Source organism: Camelus ferus, chromosome 7 (genome assembly GCF_009834535.1).
Source record: "Camelus ferus isolate YT-003-E chromosome 7, BCGSAC_Cfer_1.0, whole genome shotgun sequence".
NCBI lineage: Eukaryota > Metazoa > Chordata > Mammalia > Artiodactyla > Camelidae > Camelus > Camelus ferus.
The window spans coordinates 46,026,730-46,051,158 of NC_045702.1; the positions used below are offsets into that span (position 1 = coordinate 46,026,730).

Consider the following 24,429-nt stretch of genomic DNA (forward strand, 5'->3'; position numbering starts at 1 on the left):
GGGATCTAGTTCTATCTTGTATATATTTTTTAGCTTAGCGGTTTTTAGCATTTATTCTTTTTTTTAAATTGTAGTCTAGTCAGTTTACGATCTTGTATCAATTTCTGGTGTACAGCATAATGTTTCAGTTATACACATACACACATATGTTCATTTTCATATTCTTTTTCATTATAGTTTACTATAAGATATTAAATATAATTCCCTGTGCTATACAGAAGAAGCTTGTGTATTTATTTTATATATAGTAGTTAGTATCTGCAAATCTCAAACTCCCAATTTATCTCTTCCAACCCCATTTCCCCCTTGGTAATCAAAAGTTTGTTTTCTATGTCTGTGAGTCTGTTTCTGTTTTGTATATAAGTTCATCTGTCTTTTTTTAAAGATTCCACATATAAGTGACATCATATGGTATTTTTTTTTCTCTTTCTGGCTTACTTCACTTAGAAGGACAATCTTCAGGTCCATCCATGTTGCTACAAATGGCATTATTTTATTCTTTTTTATGGCAGAGTAGTATTCCATTGTATAAATACACAACTTCTTTATCCAGTCATTTATTGATGGACATTTAGGTTGTTTCCATGTCTTAGCTACTGTAAATTGTTTCAGCATTTATTCTTGTCCTATATATATATATTTAAGGCTACAATTTTCCATCTAATTATTGCTTCGTTTGTATCTTACAAGTTTTGTTATCTAGTGCTTTCGTTATTAGACATTTCTGACTTGTATTTTCCATTAGGATTTCTTTTTTGATGTGTGACTTACATAGATGTTTTGAAATTTTCCAAACATACTGTATTTTTTAAATTTACCTTAGTTATTGATTTCTAAATTAATTGCATTGTGGTCAGAGAATGTGGTCTGAATGACTCCTATTGTTTGAAATTGTTTGAGATGTGCATCATAGCCTAGTACATGGTCAATTTTTGGATATGTTCCATATGTGCTTGAAAAGAATATTCTTTATATATGCATTGTAATAAGCTTGTTAATTGTTCAGATCTTCTATAAGTGCTACTGGTTGTCTGATCCAGCAATTATTGAAAGAGGAGTGTTAAAAGCTTTCATCTGATGATTTGGGCCATTTCTCCTTGTAGTTACATCAGTTTTTTTCTATTAATATTTAATATTTTTAATATTTTACTATGTACCTCTAAAAAAATAGATACACTTTAAAAATACTGCTGTATTATTCTAATATCTTAAAAAATAATAATGCCCAGTGTTCAGATTTCCCCAATTGTCTCAAATATGTTCATAATTGGTTAGGATCAGGAGCCAAACAAGGTCCACATTTTGCATTTTGATAAATGTCCCTGTTTGGGGTACCCCTTGTGTACCATTTCGGATCCTCTTGGATCATCCATCCCTTATTTCAGACACAGCTGCACTAGCCAGTTCTTTGTGGGGACTCCAGCCAGCTTCACACAAGTGCGAGCTGACAGGGCCAGGCCCTCAGGCCACGATTCATGCCTTTCCCCGCCTGTACCTGCGGCTCTGTTCACGGTGTAGGGAACAGCTTGTTCTTCATGCATGGACAAAAAGCAGAAGGGCAAGTTAATGCCCTGGGAGAAAACTTGGACCAGTGGGAAATGTGATCCAATAAATATGTCCCTCTTTCTCTCCTATGATGTTTCTGAGATGCATTTCATATGGCTCCTCAGAAGGTCCCATAGGATCGAGCAGTTTCCTGATCCATAACCTGTCCTTGCTCTTTTCCCTTCTCTGTTTTACTTCCTTAATCTCTGGGTTCACACTCCCACATAAAATATTCACACTTTCAGAAGGACCCAGGCTAAGACAGTGTCCAAAATCTATTTTAATCTGTAAGTTTAGCTTTTTTCTCCCCTTTAAATTTATTGAGGACACTGGGCCCATGTTTCCTGTTGTTTTTTCCATATTCTGAGGTTTCACTGATTATAGTCCCGTACTTACTCTGTACTTCCCATGATCTAGAGTGCTGATCAGATTGAGGTTCAAAATTTTAGCTAGGACACCTCATAAGTGGTGGTGTACACTTCCATCTGGAGTATACATATGAGGTTCAGTTATCTCTGTAACGTTAAGATTTTTTGGTGGGGGGGTGGTTACTAGGTTTATTTATTTAATTTTTTTTTCCTTTAATGGAGGTATTGGGAATTGAACCTAGGACCTCATGCATGCTAAGCATGCACTCTACCACTTGAGCTATACTCTCCTTCTCTGTAACATTAAGATTGATCACTGTGTTCAGTTGTTGCCAGGCTGACCCATGATGTTCCCCTTCCACTTTTCACCTAATCACTTCCTGCACTTTTTGCTTTATACATTTTGAGTACTAAACTTGTATTAGACAAATATTAGGCAATATGAATTTAGAATTGTAATTGTTACATTTGGTGCATTAAAACCATATATCATTGTGAAGTAAATCCATTTCTAGTGGGGTTTTTTTGTTTGTTTAAAGTCTATTTTACTTAATATTAATAAACCTACACCAACTTTATTTTGATTGTATATCTTTTTCCATCCTTTTATTTTCAGCGGCAAGAAGTAGCCAACACACATCAAAAACCTGAGATTTTCCAAACATTTACTTGTTAAAACTATAGACTTGTTATTGCTATAGACTTGTTATTGCTATACATTCTTGGTCCCAAAACATAACAAATGATAATTTGACCAATTTTTCCACTGTCATCACCAGCCTAGGAAAATTGTAGGTCCTCACTGCCTGCTATCCTAACTCCTCTACTCAGCCAGTTCCATGTTTTAGAGTCTCTTACGTTTAGGACCCCATTGTGGTACTGAGCTCTCTAAAGTTAGGAGTGCACTTTCCTAAAAATAATAGAAAACTTGACTTAAGTAGCCTAAAGAGAATGTAGCTGACTAAGCAGCTAAATATTGCTGACATCTCTGCAGTGTCCTTGGCCTTTCCTTCACCATCACAAACCACCTAATGCAGCATCAGCCTTCCTCCCTGCAGTTTCTACTTATCAAACTCCAGTCCTCAGGACTCAGCTCAGATTTCCTCTCCTCTGGAAAGAAGGTAACTCTGTTTCCCAGCCCTGCAATATTCAGCCCTTTAAAAACGTTGAAGTAGCTAATAGTATGAGAAGTTTTCACTAATATTTAGATAATTTCAGATTTCTGGGTCTTATTGCTTATGCTGGCAATATTTCTGGAACACTCACCCTTGTGAATTTAGAATTGTAATTGTTACATTTGGTGCATTAAAACCATATATCATTGTGAAGTAAATCCATTTCTAGTGGGGTTTTTTTGTTTGTTTAAAGTCTATTTTACTTAATATTAATAAACCTACACCAACTTTATTTTGATTGTATATCTTTTTCCATCCTTTTATTTTCAGCGGCAAGAAGTAGCCAACACACATCAAAAACCTGAGATTTTCCAAACATTTACTTGTTAAAACTATAGACTTGTTATTGCTATATATTGTAATTTCTCTCCCTTGTCTACCATACAAACGCCTCACCTTTAAAATTCAGGATGAGAATCCAGGCTTCTATGAGTCTCCCTTGATTCCCACTTCCCAAAGACTGTTCTTTTTCTGAATTCTATTATTGAACTTAGCACTTTACATTGTACGACTGTCTCTCCTCTCTAGATGACAGATAAGTCCTTCGAAATGCCACAGGTAGCTCCAGTATTCATCAGGAGAACAAAAGAAGGTGAGCTTTGTGTCCATGGCCACAGAAGTCTCAGACCGGTCTACCCCATGAGTTATTGGATCCCATTGACTGCTCATCTTCTGAACCAGCTCCCTGGAGCAAGGAGTCCCTTATTAAATAGGAACTCCAGGGCACTTATAACCTCCTATAATGAGAAGGTAAGTGAAAAACAGCCTTTCAGACAAGACTCAATCAGTATGAACACGTTGCAATGTTATCTAGGTTGTAAAATACCTTCACTTCTTTAAGCATTGTATGGCCTGCATCTTGGAAGACTTCATACTGACAAGGTTATTGGGTACCTAACACTGCACTTTTTTCAGGCTAACATGTTATGGGTCTCTGATGGCCTATGGCAGCATCACCTACAAGCCAAACATGGAGACACATGTCTTTGAGAACTCCAAGTAAAGTCCTGAGCCACTTCTACTTAGCTTAGGCTTCTAAAGAATGCATGGAGACTTCTATAATAAAGCTTTTCTTTTCTCTAGTCTATCAGGGACACTGAGCAATTGCTGTAGTTCCTTGATTATGACAAAATCCCTCAAGTTACGGAAATCCCAGCCACATTCCACCCAGGGGAGGTTATAGAATAGACAGGAGGGTCTCAAATAGGTCACCCTGGGTGTCTTATCAAAAAGAGCCTGGCTTAACAACTAGTACTTCTGAGATTCTTCCCAAGTTCTATCGCCATTCCTCTCTGAACCACTAGCTATATCTGGCTGAGCAGACCGAAACACAGGAGTAAGATAATATTCTGAGAGACAGACATAACTCAGTGAATAGAGGATTCTTCTTTGTAATGGTGTAGGAATATCTCACTGGCCCTCACCAGTGCCTAGGACAAATATTCTATGCCAATTTCCAACAATTTCCTGATTCAAAATTTAGCATCTCGGGTAACTTAATACTGAAAAAGTAGGAGCTGGGAAACTCTAGCATCATTAGAAAGGAACACACAAAAAAGTAGTGTCTCAGAAGACAAGTGAAAGAAGTATTCCAAGAAGAAGGCAGTAAGCAAAACACAAAACTAATTTAAAAAGAAAATAAAAGCCAATGCCTAGAATTTGAAAACAAACTGACACAAATGTACCTAATGGTACATCAGTTTAGTGACAAAATCAGAGAGAAAAGAATTACTTCAGTTGATCTTAGAACAAAATATTTTGACTATACAGTTCTTAGTGTTGTCAAAAACCTGAAACAGAATTTCATCAAGTCTTTAGATCTAACCTCTAGACAACAGGAAAAACAGAAGACGGAGGAGCAAATTAACAACCACAAGGATGCAGTTGCGACATTCTACTGGACTACTGTCCCACTTTCTTCAAGAAGTAAATGGAATAAGGGAATCAGTTCAGACTTGAAAAATGAGAAGACACCACGTGTGCAAAGAGTTGGGAGAAGCGCATTCCAGACGGAGGGACCGGCATGAATGCTGACTGAGTGCATGAAGCAGAGTCCACAAGTGATAACGGCATTCCAGAGAAAAGGGCGATCTCTTAAGGCTGGGGACTGGAAACTTGGAATACTAAGTAGGTAAAACTTGAGAAGCACATTAGAAAAAAGGACCGGACTGAAACAAAGGAGAATAAGGGAAAGGCATTCCAGGCAAGGAAATGGAAAAGAACAAATCTGGACTATATGATATAAAGTTGGGCAGCGAGAGCCTGGCAGTAGGAAACAATAGGATTGTTTCACAGTTGTGACCAGCTCTGGGCTCGGCTTCACCTGTTTGGAATTCCAACAGGACATCCTAAGATGGCAAAGGGTCCCAACTGTGCTGGGAGTTGGGACACTATTTCTATGCAGCCAGCATTCAGTGCCTTATCATCAGCAAGAAATACTAGCTATTTTGCTTTTGCAGAGGCAAAAAATACTTTCCATCTAAGCTTTTGGGTTGTAAAGAAACCAATTCTCCCTACCTTGGCATCAGTGTATGTAAAGTGAAGACTCCATGAAGAAAGAGGTGGAAGGTACAGCTTAAGTCTTCCTGAGGGTAAAAGAACCCAGCTCATTATTTCCCTGATAAAGTTAACTGAGCAACAACAAGAAACACTTGCCTGTTTTAGAGTAGTCACCTTGGCTTCCTCTTTAACCTCAGGAAAACTTTCTTTCTAGAAACGGAAGGCAGAGCAGAGACTTCTGCAGTCTCTTCCACCCCTCAGCTGAGGCTCTGTCAGAAGTCACCTGTTTAGAGAAACAGCTACCTTTCTTCTGCTGTTAACCATGGTGATTTAGCACTACATTTAAACCCAATATTGTTTTTAACATATGATATTTAGGAAAGAAGATAAAAAGAGGAATTAAATCATGTGAAGAGACAGAAAGTGATTTTTACTTGAACTCTCAATATTCATTTCACCTTCCCTGGGTGAGTTTAATTCCAAGTGCCACTTAGGTATTTTCCAAGGCAGAAAATGACAGCAGTCTGAAGAGAAAAAGAGAACAAACTACATTAATATGATAACCTCCCCTCAACTTCTGCCTGCCTTCCTCCTCCTCCAAGTGTGTCTTTGCCTGGGAGCTAAAAGGAGAAGGGCATCTGTAGCTAAAACTCATTCTTACAATTCAAAGTAAGCATTCTTTACACTTTTTCTATTAGTAACTACATCAGGTTCAGGAAGAATACCAAAGACCTGCCCTTTTATTGTATGGGAGTAATGGTGAACAATGCTAAAAACAGGACTTTCATGAAATTTTTTCCCTCACTTCTCCATGGAGAGGTCAAGTCCAGCCTGATGATCAGTGCATGGACCATGTGCAGTAGGCAGAAGTCATCCAGAGAAAGAGAAAAGGTGGATCCAGAGCTTCCACAATTTAAAATGCTCTCAAATCAACAGGCAAGCTTTGGAGAAATGGCTAGAGGTTTTTCAAGGCTCTGCCAGGTAGTATCTTGTGAAACTCGAGTTATTCTGTGAAACACTCTTAAATCAGACACTATCAAGTAAATATCAAGACAATCTCAGGCTCCTTTAAGTCACCAAATGATCTATCTATGAAACCTAAAGAGATTACAAGGAGCAAAATAACAGACCAAGAGTGTCATCTTGAATCCCACTCTGTCTAGCCTCCAGGAAGTGGAAATATTTTGGGCCCAGGAAGTCTCTAACCTAAGCCTTGCAAATACTAGATTTTACGCTGATGGAGAACTGCCAGTGGGTGAGTTAATAGTGCCCTGAATCCCATGGTGTGCAGAAAAAATGGCCTTGAGGGGAGACTGAGAGATTCTCTTCACCCTGGGCAACATGCACTAAGCCGGTCCCTCCCTTCATTCCAGGATGGAACATAAGAGACACGTTGCAGCAAGCTCGTTCATAAGCTCCTGAATACCACAGCATGTGTTCATCTCCCTTCACCCCCAAACCCCAGGCATCCTGGGCCATCAGCCTAGGTGTGGGCTACCGCCCAGTGCCTGGGACCCTAACACATGTTGTGTGCACTCTGCTGACCCCAGCCTTTGAGAACAGAGTAATGAGTTCTCTCTTGGATCAGAGGAGAGAAGTCCCTAACAAGATACAGGGAGGAAAGGGAATGCAGTCAGTTTACTTAAACCAAGATTAGCAGAACTGCTGGTAAGGCATGGTAGTCACGAGCAGAGACTCTGGAGACCAGCCCTTCTGGGTCTGCATCTCTGCTGGGCAGTCTGCAAGGTCCGTGACCAGAGCCCCCACAGCCCGCATCTCTGCCCCGGGGTCAATCTACAGAATGGGGGTAACAGAACCTACCTCTCAAGATTGTTTTGAAGATTAAACACCATACATGACGAGCACAGTGTGCAGCACAGCCCTTAGTAGGTGCTCAATAATTATGACTGTAACAATCTCATTACATGAAGGATATTATTAAAAAGACTCTCCAAATCATTCTTGCCCTAAATCATTCCTCCCAGAGCACATTCTGGTTGGAATAGTTTTTAATATACAAGGTATGGAGCCTCCTCCAGGAGACAGAGGCCACGGCCCTTCTTACCTGGCAGCGGTCCCCTTCTGTGCTCCTGCTTCAGCCACCCACTCAAAGCTTTTGGTCTGAAACACCCAGTTCAGATTTCAAGAAAAGAATAAAAGGGAATTTTTTTCTTCCTTTTCAGACTCATGAAGATGAAAAACAAGCAAATAAAGAACACATTTATCTCAAAATTGAACATAACTTGTTCTGTGTTTGAACACACCAGTGGTTCAAAATGTTTCCTTTTCTCAAGTTTTGGTATTGTATCTACCATATCACCCTTCCACTTTAAAAAACTCCTTAGAGGGGGGAGGGTATAGCTCAAGTGGTAAAGTGTATGCTTGGCATACACAAGGTCCTGGGTTCAATCCCAGTACCTGCTCTAAAAATAAATAAAGAAGTAAACCTAATTACCTCCCCCCAAAAAACAGACAAACAAACAAACAAAAAAAACTCCTTAGAACCATAGTTTATTTCTTTGCCCCCCAAAAATTGATATTAAAAATGTCTAATCAGTATTAGATATTAAAGAAAGAGTGGGTAGGTGGATGAATTAAGCACCCAAGACAGCTAAAAGAAAAATAATGATTTATTTAAGTGAATGATGATGCTAATCAACATTTAGAAGCAATGTGAAGTTACACTTGACCTACTAAGGATTCACTTGAGGTCCTAAACTAAACTCATTCTGGAAAGGTGTTTTAAAGACACTGACATTGGTAAAAATCTAAAAAACAGTGATTTTAAAAAATCTTTATGGCTTAACTTCCTTATTTAAATGCAAACTAATATTACTGATTCATTTTAAGCCACAAGCTATAAAACGGCAAACTTGATCTTACCAAGCACAAGTCTGCCATGAAACAATCCCCTCCCAACTCTTAACCCAATTACAGAATAGCCACTGTACATTTTATTCCCAGTCTTTTCCCTACTGTGCAAAATGCTTCTAACCCACTGCTCATGATATAAAACAAGGTCTGAGGATGAGCACCAATTTTGGATTTTCTGTTCTTTTGGTAGATATTTCACCACCCTGTCTCCCCAAATGGATATTAATCACACTTTATTAGGTTACCCTCTAACACTTAAAATAAAAATGACAGCATGAAATAATGCAAAGACGGCAGGCTTTAAACTTGTCCCACACCTAGGTCTTAATCTTTTATCTGCAACCAAAATGCCTAACAATTGAGTGAAAGATATAGCAACTGTAATATAGCCACACAATGAAATAACCATGAAAGTTATATACTTAGTGACTTGGAAAGAAGTTCATGATATGTTGTTGTACAAAGAGAATATATATATATTTATATATATAGGCTTATATAGATGCACAAAGCAAAAAGTATAAAATGGCTTAGGAACTTGCTTTAACAAATACCTATCAGGCACCTACTATGTGCCAGACACACAATGTATATGTGTACATAAATGTATATGCCCAGGTTATATCAGTGAATTAGATTCTAAGAAGTGTCAGAAAAAACACAGTAACTTACTATATGCAATTTGTCAGGTATAACAGAACAATGAAGAAATGTAAAAGGGTGAGAAGAGTGCTAGAGGCATGCTATTTTAGGTAGGTGGTCAGAGATAACTTCAGTGAAGAAGTAACATTTGAGCAGACACCTGACTGATGTGAGGGAGGGAACCATGAAGATACCTGGGAAGGAGAATTGCAAATAAAGGAATAACAAGTTTGAAGCTGTTTGGTATGTCCTAGGAAGAGAAAGATCACGTGGCTGAAAAGGAATTAGGAAGGAAGAAGGTGGTAAAAGATGAGGTCAGGAGGCAGTCAGGGGCAAATTAGAACTTTTGTGGCCACAGTTGAAGTGCTTTACTTTAAATGGAAGTGAGACATCAGTAGAGTGTGAGCAGACAAGATCAGATTCCCATTTATATCCTAAAATGTCAGTAAGTGGTTATCCCTGAGTAGAAAAATTTCAAATCCCCCCACCCATTTATTCTCATTCTCATATTCATTTCTTTCTCTCCTCTCTCTCTCTAGCTCTTGAGCTCTTTCACACGATGAAACCTACCATTCCTTCAACCAAAAGGTAAGAATCAATTTTTTAAAATGATTTCAATTAACTGCTATATTTATTTTTGCCCTTTTCATTATATCATGTCCCTCCTTTCAGGTAAACATTTCTCTAAAATTAAGAAAAAGGGAAAACCGTGTAACTACATTGTTAGCTATTCAGCTCAAAGTGTTAAAAACAGGACAGTGTCTACAATTAAACCAAATGTGCAAGTCAGAGGTTCCTATACAAACTGTTAACACTTTAGGATTCTAAGACATAATTAAATGAGATGAGGCAGATTCTTTAAATTCATAATGAGGAGGAATATAATGTCACTAAAAAGGTAAACCTGAGCCTCTACGGTCCACCTAACTTCACAGTCAAGGTCCTAAGTGTTTTTTGAAGATAAATGAGACCCAAGTTATCATTAATTATATATGTTTAAATGGCTTTTTTTTTTAACCAGTGTAGTGTTTAAACTCAAAGATACCCTGAAATAAATGTGAAAGTTTTCAGTATCCTTGGTGATGCCCTCTGTGCTAATGTCCCGATTAACTGAGATTAACTGACGATACAAATACTAAGGCATGACTTTTTAAAACTTAACAGTAAACTTCAACTTGAGGGTACAAACCTCGGAACCACCTCCCATCACAACCCCCAGGTTTGTTCCCATCGATCCCTGAACTCAAGACTCTCAGAACCTGAACAAGGCAATCTTTCATTTTTCTCTAATGTACTATCACCATTAAAGAAAAAAAACTTGTAACACTTTAAAGTACAAATAATACATTTTATTTCATCCCTGAAAACAAAAACAAAAAATAAAAATGTCCACATCTAATAAGAGAGACCAAACAATTATTCCAAACTTCACCTGGAAATGTAAATAATTTCTTCACATAAAGGTAGGGTACAGGGAAAAGTTTGGAAAGCTACCTTTCATGAAACAGTATTTTCTCATATTTATTTTAATAAAACATTATAATTATTGCTACTACATGTGGTAGCATATTGTAATAATGAACAACACAACATCCAAAATTAAATTCAATACAGTTTAAATCTAGAAGCTAGCTGCACTTCAGCAGTTATTATAGAGAATAAATACTATGAAATATAGGGCACCATATGGCAATTAAACTTGCTACAAGGGAAATTTAAATAAGGGTGGACTTCGCTCTATACTAGAATTACCCCAAGTTAGGATCTCTTGTGCTATATACAATAGCTGTCTTCCTGAAAAGATAGTCCATCTTTATAATTTAAATTATATTTTAAACGTTCTTAATTATTTTTTAAGTGGTCATTATATAAAATGAATATCTAGTATATATGTTATACAAATCCAAAATTTCATAAAGCAGATACTCTACATACTCTAATGTTAACATTTTCCCAGCAATTTAATGCAACACAAATACCTTTATTATATACATTTGGATAAAGTCCCTAAGAGTCCCAGTCTCACAGATATGTTTCCCCCTCCCTTGCCAAAAAAAAAAAAAAAGCAAAAATTACCCAAATATGGAAATAATGTGCTTTCTTGACAGCAAAATCACTCAAAGGGTTACACTTTCAAATTAACATTCATGTATGTGAAAAATCATGAATAGTTATTTTTAATCTTATCACAAAAATATCTTTTACTCTTCAGAATATAAGTATATAAGAAAATGTTACATGGTGAGATTAAAGGTTACTACTTTAGTGTCATTTAATTGTTCCAATGTTTAGAATAGGTTACGGACAGTGGCTACTACCCATTTCAAGATTCTACTCTTACAAATGTAATTTTTTAAATATACAATAATTAACCTCCAGTTATTCTGAAGGGATAGTGCAAAATGAAGACATTCTTTGGGTCATGACTTCAAAACATTATTTTCAACATTATACTTCTTTTCTCTCTGCTCGTAATCTGGTAACAAAATACAGTATGGGAAATCACATTTTCTAACAGTATTAGTCCAACAGTTACATCTACTGAGAACAAGTGACAATGATTCAATGATATTGTTCACTTTCTGAAAAACATGTTATATATTTAAATAAATATTTTATTTTATAGAAGTGAATCCATGTCTTTCAGTGTTTTTGTTTCAACTTGATCTCAAACACAAAGATTTACACAAAGGTCACCTACCTGCTTACTTCATCAACCATGTTAATCAAATTCCCTTTAAGGATACAGTAGAGCATTGAAGAAATGTGCCTGAAAGCAAACTAGTAACTTTAAAAATGTATATACAGAATTAGAGTTCCATGAATCCAGCATATTCCTTGAAAATGCGTAGAGCTTTCGTTGTGAAGTATTACTCTATCCTAGCCAGCGATTTAAAAGCTTTTCTGCCATAGGATGTAATCCATGGTGAATGGAGCAGCACAGGGTGATCCTCGACTGCTATCTAATGCTGCCTGATGCATTTATCCTTTTATTTGTGGTTACTGGCACAAGGTTCCCACTGGTACCATTGGTAGTGTTGGTTGCTGAGCCATTCACAACAATATAGTCAACTTTGTTCTCCAGCTTTACCAAACGTTGTAAAATGTCATCCAAAAGGACAGCAATGGTTCTTTTTAGATCCGCTAGGGGGAAAATGAGAATAAACAATTCTTAAACATTGAGAGCACTGAGTATCTGTGTTTTCATAGTTTGAAGGGAAAAGTGAACAATTACCAGGTCGTCATGTAAGAGAAAATATACTAGAGAGAAAGCACTCATGCCACACATAGGAAAAGCCTGACTATTTTAATTAACAGCATCACATACAGAGCTTCTTAAAGGAATTTCAGAGGTATAAATGTGAAATTCATTTTTCTAGTGCAATAAAACAGATTTAAAGTCTGGTCTAAAATGTTAATCTCTCTGAAAGGAACCCGTTTACTCTGAGTTTCTTAAGCAGCCTGTAAAGACAACTGGACTAGGCAGGAAAGGTAAGAAGCTAGCTGAGCTAAGTATGAAATTCAATAAAATGTAGAAACAAGCAACCTGGAACCTCCACAGGCTGAAGTGTAAGAGGAACTTGGACCCAGAGCAGATGCCAGGAACCTGATTAGTGCAGTAGAGATACTAGTTCTGACTTAAATTTCTTCCAGAAAATGATGGAGAAGGCTGTATCTCCTAATCTCTTTGGGAGGTTACAGGGTTTCAGTAGAATTTACCTGGCCAGAATGAAATTATAACCCCTTTCTTCCTTAGAATTCTCTTTTCTCATGCTTCCCAAAGGCATCTAGCACACCTAATACTCATTCAGTGTTTATTTTTTATTGTTATTTTTTGTTGATCCTGGACCAAACAAGGCAGCTCAAACCCTAATCTGTCATCAGGGGAAAAATCATCTAACAACAACTGATAAATTTACTGGTGGTTCTGTTACTAAGCTATCAGAAAAACCACAGCAGAAGAAAAAATAGGTAAGTTGGACTTCATCAAAATTAAAAACTTCTCAACATCAAAGGATATTACCCAGAAAGTGAAAAGACAATCTACAGAATGGAAGAAAACATTTGCAAACCATGTATCTGACAAGGGCTTAATATCAAAAACATATAAAGAACTCCTAAACTGAACAACAAAGATAAACCACTCAATTTTTAAAATCAACAAAGGACTTGAATAAACATTTCTCCAAAGATATGCAAATGAACAATAAACTCATGAAAAGACACTCAACATCACAATGAAATACCGCTTTACACCTACTAAGACGGCTGTAATCAAAGAAAGGGAAAATAAGCATCAGCAAGGATGTGGAGAAACTGGATCCCTCGTACATTGCTAGTGAGAACATAATATGGCACAGCCACCATGGAGAACAGTTTGACAGTTTCTCAAAAAGCTAAATATAAAATTACCATATGACCCAGCAAATCCACTCCTAGGTATATACCCCAAAAGACTGAAAGCAGAGACTCAAAGAGACACTTGTACACCAAGGTTCATTTCAGAATTAGTCACAATAGCCAAAAGATGGAAACAACCTGTGTCTATTAACAGATGAAAAGATCAATAAAATGTAGTATACACATACAGGGACTTTTTATTTTTTACTTAGCTGTAAAAAGGAGTGATGTTCTGATACACGATACAAAAAGGATGAACCTTAAAGACATGCAAACTGAAATAAGCCAGATAAAAAAGGAAAAATATTGTACGATTCCACTTATTTAGACTACATAGAATAGACAAATACAGAGACAGAAGGTAAATTAGAGGTTACCATAGGCTAGGGGAGGGGGGGATGGTGAGTTACTGCTTAATGGTCACAGTTTCTTGTTTGGAGTGATTCAAGTTTTCAAGTTTTAGATAATACTGATGGCCGTACAACACTGTGAATATAATTGATGCCACTAAATTGTACACCTTAATAGTAAATTTTGTTATATATATTTTACCATAATTTCTTTAAGTGGAAAAAGAAAAAGGGTATCTGAAAGGAGTAGTGAGAGTAGTGATGATAGGTGGTTGTAAAGGGTAATTAGAGATAAAACAACAACAAAAAGAGAATGTAATGTAAAGTAAGGGGAAAACATTATTTGGAGAAAGTCTAGACATGAGGAAGTCAGGCATGTATCCTCCGGCACCATTCATCATGAACACTTAAAATATTCTAGTTTAGTGGGTATGTACAAGAAGTAAAAGAAGTGCAAGAAAAATCCTTTGACAGAAGTATTTAGAGATGACATGTCACGATATATACAACTTCTTTCAAATGATACCCCCCATAAAAGCACATATATTTGTATAGAGAAGGAAAGATAAAAACCAATATAGAAAAAAGTTTTGCAAATGATGAATCTAGATGAAAGATACATGATGTTTACTATATAATTTTCTGTAGATTGAAAAATTTCAAAATAAAAGACTGAGGAGAGGAGACTTTTTTTTGTTTTAGGAACTTTATCCTTTTTTTAAAAATTGAATTATAGTCATTTACAATTAAATTAACCTTTTTTTTTTAATGGAGGTACAGGGGATTAAACCCAGGACCTCATGCTTGCTAAGCAAGCACTCTATCACTAAGCTATACACCCATTTCTTTACTAAGACCATTCAATCAAGAGTTATAATAGTATCTGGTAAGTAAGAGAAAACTAAGTATTTTCAAAAATCTTTCAGCAACAAGACTAAAAGATAACTACTGTATTTGTTTTTTCCTGGCAGCCACCTCTTATATAATATTCAAAGAAGTAGCAACCTAGGCCAGAGAAGGCTAGACAAAATAGACTGGGGTAGGAGAGCTATCAGCATTTTAACATAATATGAAGCTAAAGCCCTCAGAGGTTTGACACCAAGCTGAAGTGTGTCATGAATTGTAAAGGTACAGCCTAGTCATTGATTAGTTACACTTAGGAAAAGTTGGGTTTAATCAGAAACAACTATATGATGATTTTACTTTAACAATGTTCTAAATTATCATTAAATATCCTTTAAAATTTTCTAAAATAAATTTTAATAAAGTATTTTAGAAGACTAAGAGGTTTTAATTATATTGCTCCATGATACAAAATCAGTTAGCTGAAAAAACAAAATGATTCATTTGCATATACCAAAACTTCCCCTTCTCTAGATTCAGAATATAATTTTATGTTTACATTTCATGGGACTATATATTTATGGGAATTATATGTTTATATTATATGGGATTCCACAGAACTTCCCCATAAAGCCCTATCACTGAAGGTGCTAAGCAATATGAACTCCTTCCCTACCAGGGGACCCTGTGCAGAACCCCTAAAACCAACTTCAAAGTGGAGACCATATGATACCTTTACGTAGCTCATCCAGCCTGATGCTTTATCACACAGTAGACAGCCAACAAATAGTTTGAAATGAACATTCGCTGAATGTCTGACTCATGTTTAGCAGGTGGTATCATTGTTGAGATTAACGTGAAGAGTCAGATTTAAGAAATAAATCACTTTAAGGTTGCTCTATTCCAGCTTTAAATTTCCCTACTCTGGGAGAAGAAATCAAATAGTTTAAGGGGGAAAAAAAAGGCAGGCTAATACAAAAGCACATAAGAACATAAAGACTATGAAAACAGCACCTAGCCCAATTCTTTCACAGTTTACAAAAATCAAAAGGAGGATATAATGGAAACTTTAAAAAAATAATAACAGTAATAATAATAATAATACAAAAAAAAAGGAGATTACAATGCTATTAGATAAACTAAAGATATTGGCTATAAAAAGATTCAAACTACACTACGCATAAGCAGGGACAGTGAGGCACAGCAGGAAGCCATTATCATCCCAAGGCCTAAGGAACAGAGGGAGAAAGCAGTGATGTTACCAGAGCCCAAGTCCAAGGACACTAGTGGAACAGAGCCAAGGAGGCAGTCTGGCCGAAGCTGGTGCTACAAAGGAGACACACCTCCTGAGGCAGACAGGGAGAAAAATACCGTAGCCTTTCCCTTCCTCCTCCTTTTCAAACTCCTGCCAATGCTTTCTATAAGCTGAATCCAAGGAGAAGTTAGCTGATTTAGGAACTTAGAAAATGCCATCTACTGGAATAACCCTCCCTTGAGATACAAAACAGAACACAGAAAAGGTAAAGAATAAATCTGAAGCCAACCAGGTAAAGGACCAGGACAAACAGCAAGTACACATGCCTTTGTGGACCCCATACTTATGTGTCTCTGTCTTGATTTATCTCTTATTTACATCTTGATAGGTTTTGTTATTTGTATTCTTAATGTGGAGAGGCAAATATAAAAATAACTGTGTGTACACAAAAAAGGAATACAACTGTAGTAAAACGCAAAACAACTGGATGAAAATAAGTGTTTAAAGTATAAGTCAAAAACTCTTTATTAACATTTCTAAAATTAATATTTTACCACCACTAACATCTGCTTAATTATACAAGGAAGAAAAATTAGAAGTCACTTCTTAATTATCAAAGTAAATTACCCACTGTAAAGTTTTATTATGAAGCTAGCAATAAAACAAGAATGCTTCCTAAGAAACATGAACTAATTTAAATATCAGAGCAAAATGTTAGGTAAAAATGGTTTCAAAAGCCTCATAAACTCTATAATTAAATGTACATTGTTTAATATTTTACATTTTTAATACAGCTACCTTCCCCACTGACTGCTGAATAAATCATGTCAATTCACCAAATATTTCTATTCCTTCCTATGTAAGATTGCAAGCACATCGTTTAGACCTCATGCATAGATCAAGACACATGTTCCCATCAAACTTTAAATACAAATTAAATGCCTAGGTACATAAAATAAGCCTAATTTTTTTAAGTGAGAAACAAAAAGCTAGAAAATAGACATGACTAAATGATACAAATCATAAATAATCTACCTTTTTAATAGCCACAACAAAATCACTTCTAATAGGAATTCTGAGACTGTCCTTTAATATGTCTAGAATACAAGAACTCCTTTTACAGGTTTGGTTTAGGGTTTTTTTTTCTTAATTGGTAGATAACTTATTTTGAGATAACTGTAGATTCACATATAGTTAAGAAGTAACAAATACAGAAATTCCTGTACCCTTTTACCCAGTTCCCTCCAATAGTGGTATCTTGTAAAACTATACAACCAGAATACTGACACTGATTTAGTCAAGATGCAGAATATCTCCTTCACCACAGGGATCTCTGTGTTGCCCTTTTATAATAACACCCACTTCCCTCTCATTAGCCTGTTACTATGATGGATTACACTGATTGATTTCTGAAAATTAAACCAGGCTTGTATCCTTGGAATAAATGCCACTGGTCTTGGTATTTAATTCTTTTTGTATGTTGTTGAATTCTGTTAAGTTTCTCTTAAGAATTTTCACGTCTATATTCATGAGGGATGTTGGTCTATAGTTTTTATTACTTATACTACCTTTGCCTGGTTTTGGTATAAAGATAATACTAGCTTCATAACTAAACTCAGAAGCGTTCCTTCCTTTTATTTTCTGGAAAAGACTGTGTAGAATTAAAACTAATTCCTATTTAAATTTCTGATAGAATTCTCCAGTGAAACCATCTGGGCCTGAAGATTTGGGAGTACTTAAACTATAAAGTCAATCTCCCTAACATTTACAGACGTCTCTCGTTTTACTGCATTTTGCAAATACTGCGTTTTTCACAAACTTATGGTTTATGGCAACCCTGTCCCAAGCAAGTCTATTGGCACCATTTTTCCAACATTTGCTCACTTCCTGTCTCTGTGTCACATTTTGGTAATTCTTTCAGTATTTCAAACTTTTTCATTATTATTGTATTGGTTATGGTGACCTGTGACCAGATGGGTAGATGTGGTGGGAAGAGCAAGAGAACTAGAATTAGAAGTGGAGCCTGAAGATGTGACTGAATTGAGGCAATCTCAAGATAAAACTTTAACGGATGAGTTGCTTCTTATGGATGAGCAAAGAAAGTGGTTTTCTGACATAGAATCTACTCCTGGTGAAGATGCTGGTGTGGTGCGAACTGGTGTCTGCCAAGGCTCTGCGATCCCCATTCCTGGGCTCTCAGATGTCTGCCTCTGATCCCTCAAAATAACAAAATACACCCTTTTCTGATATGTGTTTGCCCTAGCAGAATTAATAGCCCTGAAACACGGCTAACCTCACTGTAGCTCAGGCTGACGTCTCAGCCCACATTTCCTCCTTACTGGAGTCATAAATCCCACTACCCTGCTTGTCTCACCCCATGTCTCCATCTTATTGGAGTCGTAAGTCCAACTATCCTCCTGTACACCAAAGCCCCCTACCTCACTTACAGCCCATCAAAACTTTGTTCCCCTATCCGTGTTCATTGCCCCTTCCTCAACACAAGACCCTGCATGTTCACCCTCGGTGTGTCTGTGTGGCCCACTGTTGCCTATAGCAGCGTAGCTATTAAACTTTTCCTTTGTTTCTTAAACTTTTCTGTCTCTGGTAAATTCTTTTCCTGCCTGCGCACCAGCCTGCAATGTCCCCCAATGGCTGTGAAGGTTGTTGAAATGACCAAAAAATAATAAGAAGAATTATTAATAATAATAATTTAGAATATTACGTAAACTTAACTGATGAAGCAGCAGCAGAGTATGAAGATTTTCTCTAATTTTGAAAAGTCCTACTGTGGGTTTTAAAATGCTATCAAACAGCACTGCATGCTACAGAGGAATCACTCATGAAAGAGTCAACTGATGCGGCAAACTTCACTGTTGTCTTATTTTAGGAAATTGCCACAGCCATTCCAACCTTCAGCAACCACCACCCTGATCAGTCAGAAGCGACTGACGTGGAGAAAAGACCCTCCATCAGCAAAACATTTATAACTCAATGATGGCTCAGATGATGGTGAGCAAATTTAACAATAAAGCATTTTTTAATTAAGGTGTTTATATTTGGTTTTTTAGACATATGCTATTACACATTTAATAGACTATATAATGTATGCGTAACTTTTATATGCACTGGGAAACCAAAAATGTTGCATGACTTGCTTTATTGCAGTGGCCTGGAACCAAGTATTTCTGAGGTCTGCCTGTATAGGGCTATTCAAATTATCTACTCCATACTGGGTGAGTCCTGTGGTAGTCTGTAGTTTTCAAGGAACTGACCCATTTCACATAAGTACATGAGAGCTGTTCATAGTACTCCCTCCTTATGCTTTGATATCTGCAGGGTCTATAGTGATACTCACTTTTTCATTCCTGATACTGAAAATGTTATCTTTTCTCTTTTTCAGTTGGTCCTGCTAGAAGTTTGTCAGTTTTTTTCACCCTTTCAAAGGACAAGCTGTTTGTTTCATTGATTTTCTCTACTGTTTTTCTTTCCATTTCATTGATTTCTGTACTTGAGCATGTCCTTCCTTCTGCTTTGCTCTGGGTTTGTTTTGCTCTTCTTTTTTTAGGCTCTTGAGGTGGGAGCTTAGATTATGGGTTTAAGACTTCCTCTTTTCTAATGTATGCACTTAGTGCTCTAAACTTCCCTCTCAGCATGCTTTAGCTGTGTCCCACAATTTTTATGTTGTATTTTCATTTTCATTCAGGTCAGTGAATTTTTTTAAATTTCCCTTGAGACTTCCTCTTTGACTTATAGATTATTTGGAAGTGTGTTACTCAGTTTCTAATTATTTGGAGATTATCCTGCTATTGCTGTTACTAATTTCTAGTTTGAGTTCAATACAGTCACAGAATATACTCTGTGGTTTCAGTTCTATTCAATTTGTTGAGATTAGTTTTATGGGCCAGAGTATGATCTATTTTGGTGAATGTTCCATGGACTCTTAAAAAAACGTCGTAAGAGCTTCAATATATGTAAATAAGATTCAACTGACTAGGTTGTATCCTTCAGATCTTCCGTATCTTTGCAGATTTTGTCTAGTTCTATTCCTGAGAGGGGAGGTGTTTAAATTCTCAACTGTAATTGTGGATTTACCTATTTAAAGTCCACCTCTCCTTCTCCCTCCTGTTTCTTTTTTTTTTTTTTAATATTTTTAATTTATTTATCATCATATTATTTAATTATTTTATTTTGGCTGAGGGATGGGGGAGGTAATCAGGTTTATTTATTTTTGGAGGAGGTACTGGGGATTGAACCCAGGACCTCATGCATGCTAAGCATGCACTTTACCAATTGAGCTACACCCTCCCCCAATTGAGCTACACCCTCCCCCCTCCCTCCTCTGTTTCTATGGAAAACGCTAATACACCATTCTTTTACACTACCTTCATTTATAATACATTGCCTTAAATACTTCCTCTATATACATTTAGAATCACATCAGGCGGTTTTATAATTTATGCTTCAACCATCATAGTTTAGAAAACTCAAGAAAAGGGAATCTACTGAACTGCCCTAATTTTTATTTACTGTGTTCTTCTTTCCTTCCTGATAGTTCCAAGGTTCCTCCTTTTATCGTTTCTTTTCTGAGGGAATTCCCTTTAGCCATGTTAGGGTAGGTCTGCTGGTGACAAATTCTTCTTCCTTCATCTAAGAATATCTTTGGTTTCTCTTCATTCCAGAGAGGTATTTTCACTTGGTATAGAATTCTGGATTGTTTTTTTCCTTTGAGCATTTAAAACAAAACTTGCCACTGCTTTCTGGCCTTGATGGTTTCTGACGAGAAATCCACTGTCATTTGAATTGTTTTCTCACTATAAGTAGAGTGTCATTTTTATCTAGTTGCTTTTAAGATTTTTTCTTCCTAGCTGCTCTTTAAATTTCCAAAAGTTTAATTATGATGCATCTTGGCATGGGATTTTTTGGACTTATCCTACTTAAGAGTTCACTCAGCTTCTTGAATCTAAAGTATATGTTTCTTGCCAAATTTGGGAAATTTGTGGCCATTATCTTCTTGAGTACTTTCCCAGCTCTGCCCTAATTCTCCTCTCCTTTCAAAACGCTAATGACACAAATGTTACATCTTTTGTAATAGTCCACAGGTACCTAAAGCACTGGGTGTTTTTGTTTTTAAGTCTTTTTCCTCTCTGTTGTTCAGATTGGGTAATTACATTGTTCTATATTCCAGTTCACTGATTTCTTTCCTCAGTCCTCTTCTTTCTACTTTTGAGTCAATCTGCTGACTCACACTTTTTATTTCAATTTTTCAGTTCAAAATTTTCCATTTGGTTTTTCTTTATATGTTCTATTTATCTGCTAAGACTTTCTATTTCTTTATTGAGGCTTTCTGTTCTTTCATTTTCTTTGTGTTCATTAATTCCTCATTGAAGCATTTTTAACCCTGACTGTTTTAAAATCTTTTTCAGACAATTCTAACATCTGTCATTGATTTCTTTTTTCATTCAGTTTGAGATTTTCCAGGTTCTTGGTATGACAAGTGATTTATATTTGAACCTAGACATTTACATATTCTGTAATGAAAGTCTTCATCTTATTTAAACCTCCTGTTTAGGTGGTTTTCTCTGATACCACTGTGGCAGGGCAGAAGGGTGCTATCTTGTTACTGCCAGCGGGAGGCAGAACTCTAGGCTCCCCACTTAGCCTCCATTGTTACCTGAGGGTGACGAGCTTCTCATCACTGCTGGATGGAGGTAGGAGTTCCAGGTTCCCACATACTCTTCACTGACATTGTGACGGGTATGGCTCCTCACCACTGGACAATGGTGAAAGTCTTGATTCTCCACTAGGACTTCCCTGACATCACTCCAGAGGGAAGGATATGGGCACCTCATTACTGCCATGTAGGGCTGAAAGTCCTGGCTCCTCATGTGGTCTCCACTGGTACCATGGGGGCGAGAGGGAGTTTGGACACTCGGTCGCAAGAATGGAAGTCTATGCTCCTCCCTTGGCCTTTGGTCATGTGGGTGGTGATACAGTCAGTCATGGTTTTTTTCTGTGGCGTTTGGCTGAACAAAAGAAAAAAGAAGTTTTTTTGTCTTGCTAGGCTATCCCTTCCTTGGCTAGGGAGAACAGGCTTCCACTGGGGTTTTTTTGGTCTGTGCCTGGTGGCATTTCTAGGTTGCTGGCTTCTTCAGCTCCAAGTCTGGAATATATTTGGTAAAAAGAAAACCCAGAGAATATACCACTGTGTCGTTCCTTAGGTCCTGCAGTCCCTGGCCAGTCTTTCTCATCTAGATTTTTATGGTTGTTTTATATAAAATGTCCACGGTTTTCAGTTGTACTTAGATAGGAAGAACAGGGAAAGACGAATAGCTTAGGAACAGGGAAAAGATGGATCTCCATCTTCTCCAAGTCACCAGTTTAGAAAACTTTTAAAAACTGGCTTTCTTCGAGTATAAAAGATATTCTCCAGCATCTTGTGTTCTGAAAATGTTTACAACAGTTTCCATTCATTAATTATATAATATTTGAAAAGCTGATTAAAGTAAGAAATTTCAACCTCAGTTTCTAAAGGGAATTTCTGGTAGATATGCATGGAAGAACAACTATGTAACCTAATTTTCAGAACAGCATTTATATATTAATATTAAACTGTTCTCCAATTCTCCTAAAGTACTCGTGGAGTCCATTTCCTCAAAGTGTCCAACAACAATGGTAGATAGCAAAACCAAAACTCTTAAAAGAAAGCAGAGCCAGTCTTTGGGTGGAAAAGCCTGAGGTGATAAGACTGGGGTTGCTGTAGATTCACATGTAGGAAACCACATATCAACTGCACACTGTTCTGTAACAGTCACTAGGGAGGCTCAGAGCAAGAACCCCTTATTGTTCTAGGCAAATCCCAGAATCCAAAAGAGAGAATGTTACACAGGAAGAAACAAAAGTCTTCATAGTCAGATAAGACTAGGAATGTTGAGAATAAGACATAAGGCAGTTAGAAACGATTACATGTTAAATAGAAAGCACAAGCTACTGCTCAAACTTTACAGACAGTACTCTATAAAGTTGAACTGATCTGTCCATGGCCTTTGCAATAGTAACAACTCATTGAAGACTAGCATTAAAAATATATGTATTAGTTTATGCTTATTTTACCAACTGGAAAAATAGGTTAATAGCTCAAAGGAAGGCCATTCAGTAAATATTTTTGACTGACTAGCTTTTTTGTATAGCAAGGAGAGGCTAAACAGTTTCTACAGATGGCTCAAGGTTCAAGTTCTCCAGAACCTGTGAAATTCTCATCTTATTGTAGCTTATACTGCTATTTCAAATTAATGGAGCAAAGAACAGAATTCAAATAATCAAACTGGAATAAGTAACTATCTAATTTGGAAAAAAGAACCTGCATCTCTTACTGCTTGCACCAGAAATCTCAAATATATTACAGAATTAAATGTAAACAAACAAATATTAGAATAAAAGTTTTTTGATGGGGGATGCTTTGGATCTGTGGATTGCTTTGGGTAGTGTGGCCATTTTGATAGTGTTGATTCTTCCAATCCAAGGGCACAAGAAATCTTTCCATTTCTTTGTGTCATTTTGGTTTTCAGAGCATAGGTAACCTCCTTGGTTAAGTTTATTTCTAGGTATTCTGTTGTTTTTGATGTAATGGAAATGTCTCTGCCAGTTATAAAATTCTGGTTTTTGAAGTTAAAAAAAAAAAAAGTGAATGAAGGGCCACAAATGGCAAAATATCCTTCTTTTTTATGGGTGAGTTGTATTCAATTACACATATTTATTTATTTACACACACACACCCACACACATGCTGCATCGCCATTATCTATTCAACTATTGATGTGCGCTTGGGATACTTCCATATTTTTGCACTTATAAATAATGTTGCTGTTAATAGCAGGGTGTATATATCTTTTTGAGTTAATTCTTACTTTGTGGTTGGCTTTATTCCTTTGATAACTATGTAAGTTCAAAAAGCTAAAGCTCTAAATGTTCTTAGAAACAATGAACAGTACATATATGTAAATTAAAAAATATATGTGCTATTAAAAAAAAAAGATCTATCAAGCCATGAAAGACATAGAAGAAACTTTAAAGACATATTACTAAATGAAAGAAGCCAGTTTGAAAAGGCTACAAACTGTACAGTTCCAATCAAATGACATTCTGGAAAAGGCACAGCTACAGAAACAATAAAAAGATCGTAGTTTTCAGGGGTTTGGGGAGAGGGAGGGAGGGAGGAATGAACAGATGGAGCGCAAGGGATTTTTAGGGCAATGAAATTATTCTGTATGATACTATAGTGGCTACATGTCATTATGCATTTGTCAAAACCCATAGAATGTACAACATCAAGAGTAAATCCTAATAATGTAAACTATGGACTTTGGTTGATAATAATGTGCCCATGTTGGTTCACTGATTGTACCAAATACGCCACACTGATGAGGGATGTTGAAGGTAGGGGAGTATATATGTGTGGGTGGGAAGGGCTATGTGGGAAT

At 36.6% G+C, this 24,429-nt stretch overlaps 1 protein-coding gene across 1 annotated transcript in view; it reads right to left on the reverse strand.

Moving 5' to 3' along the window:
* Nucleotides 1–10,430: 10,430 nt before the first annotated feature.
* CCDC126 (coiled-coil domain containing 126) overlaps nucleotides 10,431–24,429 on the reverse strand; it is a 33,920-nt gene continuing 19,921 nt past the window's right edge. Inside the window, exon 3 of the mRNA XM_032483853.1 lies at nucleotides 10,431–12,247. Coding sequence (XP_032339744.1) covers nucleotides 12,063–12,247 — 185 coding nt within the window. The 3' untranslated portion in view covers nucleotides 10,431–12,062. The remainder of the gene's footprint in view (nucleotides 12,248–24,429) is intronic.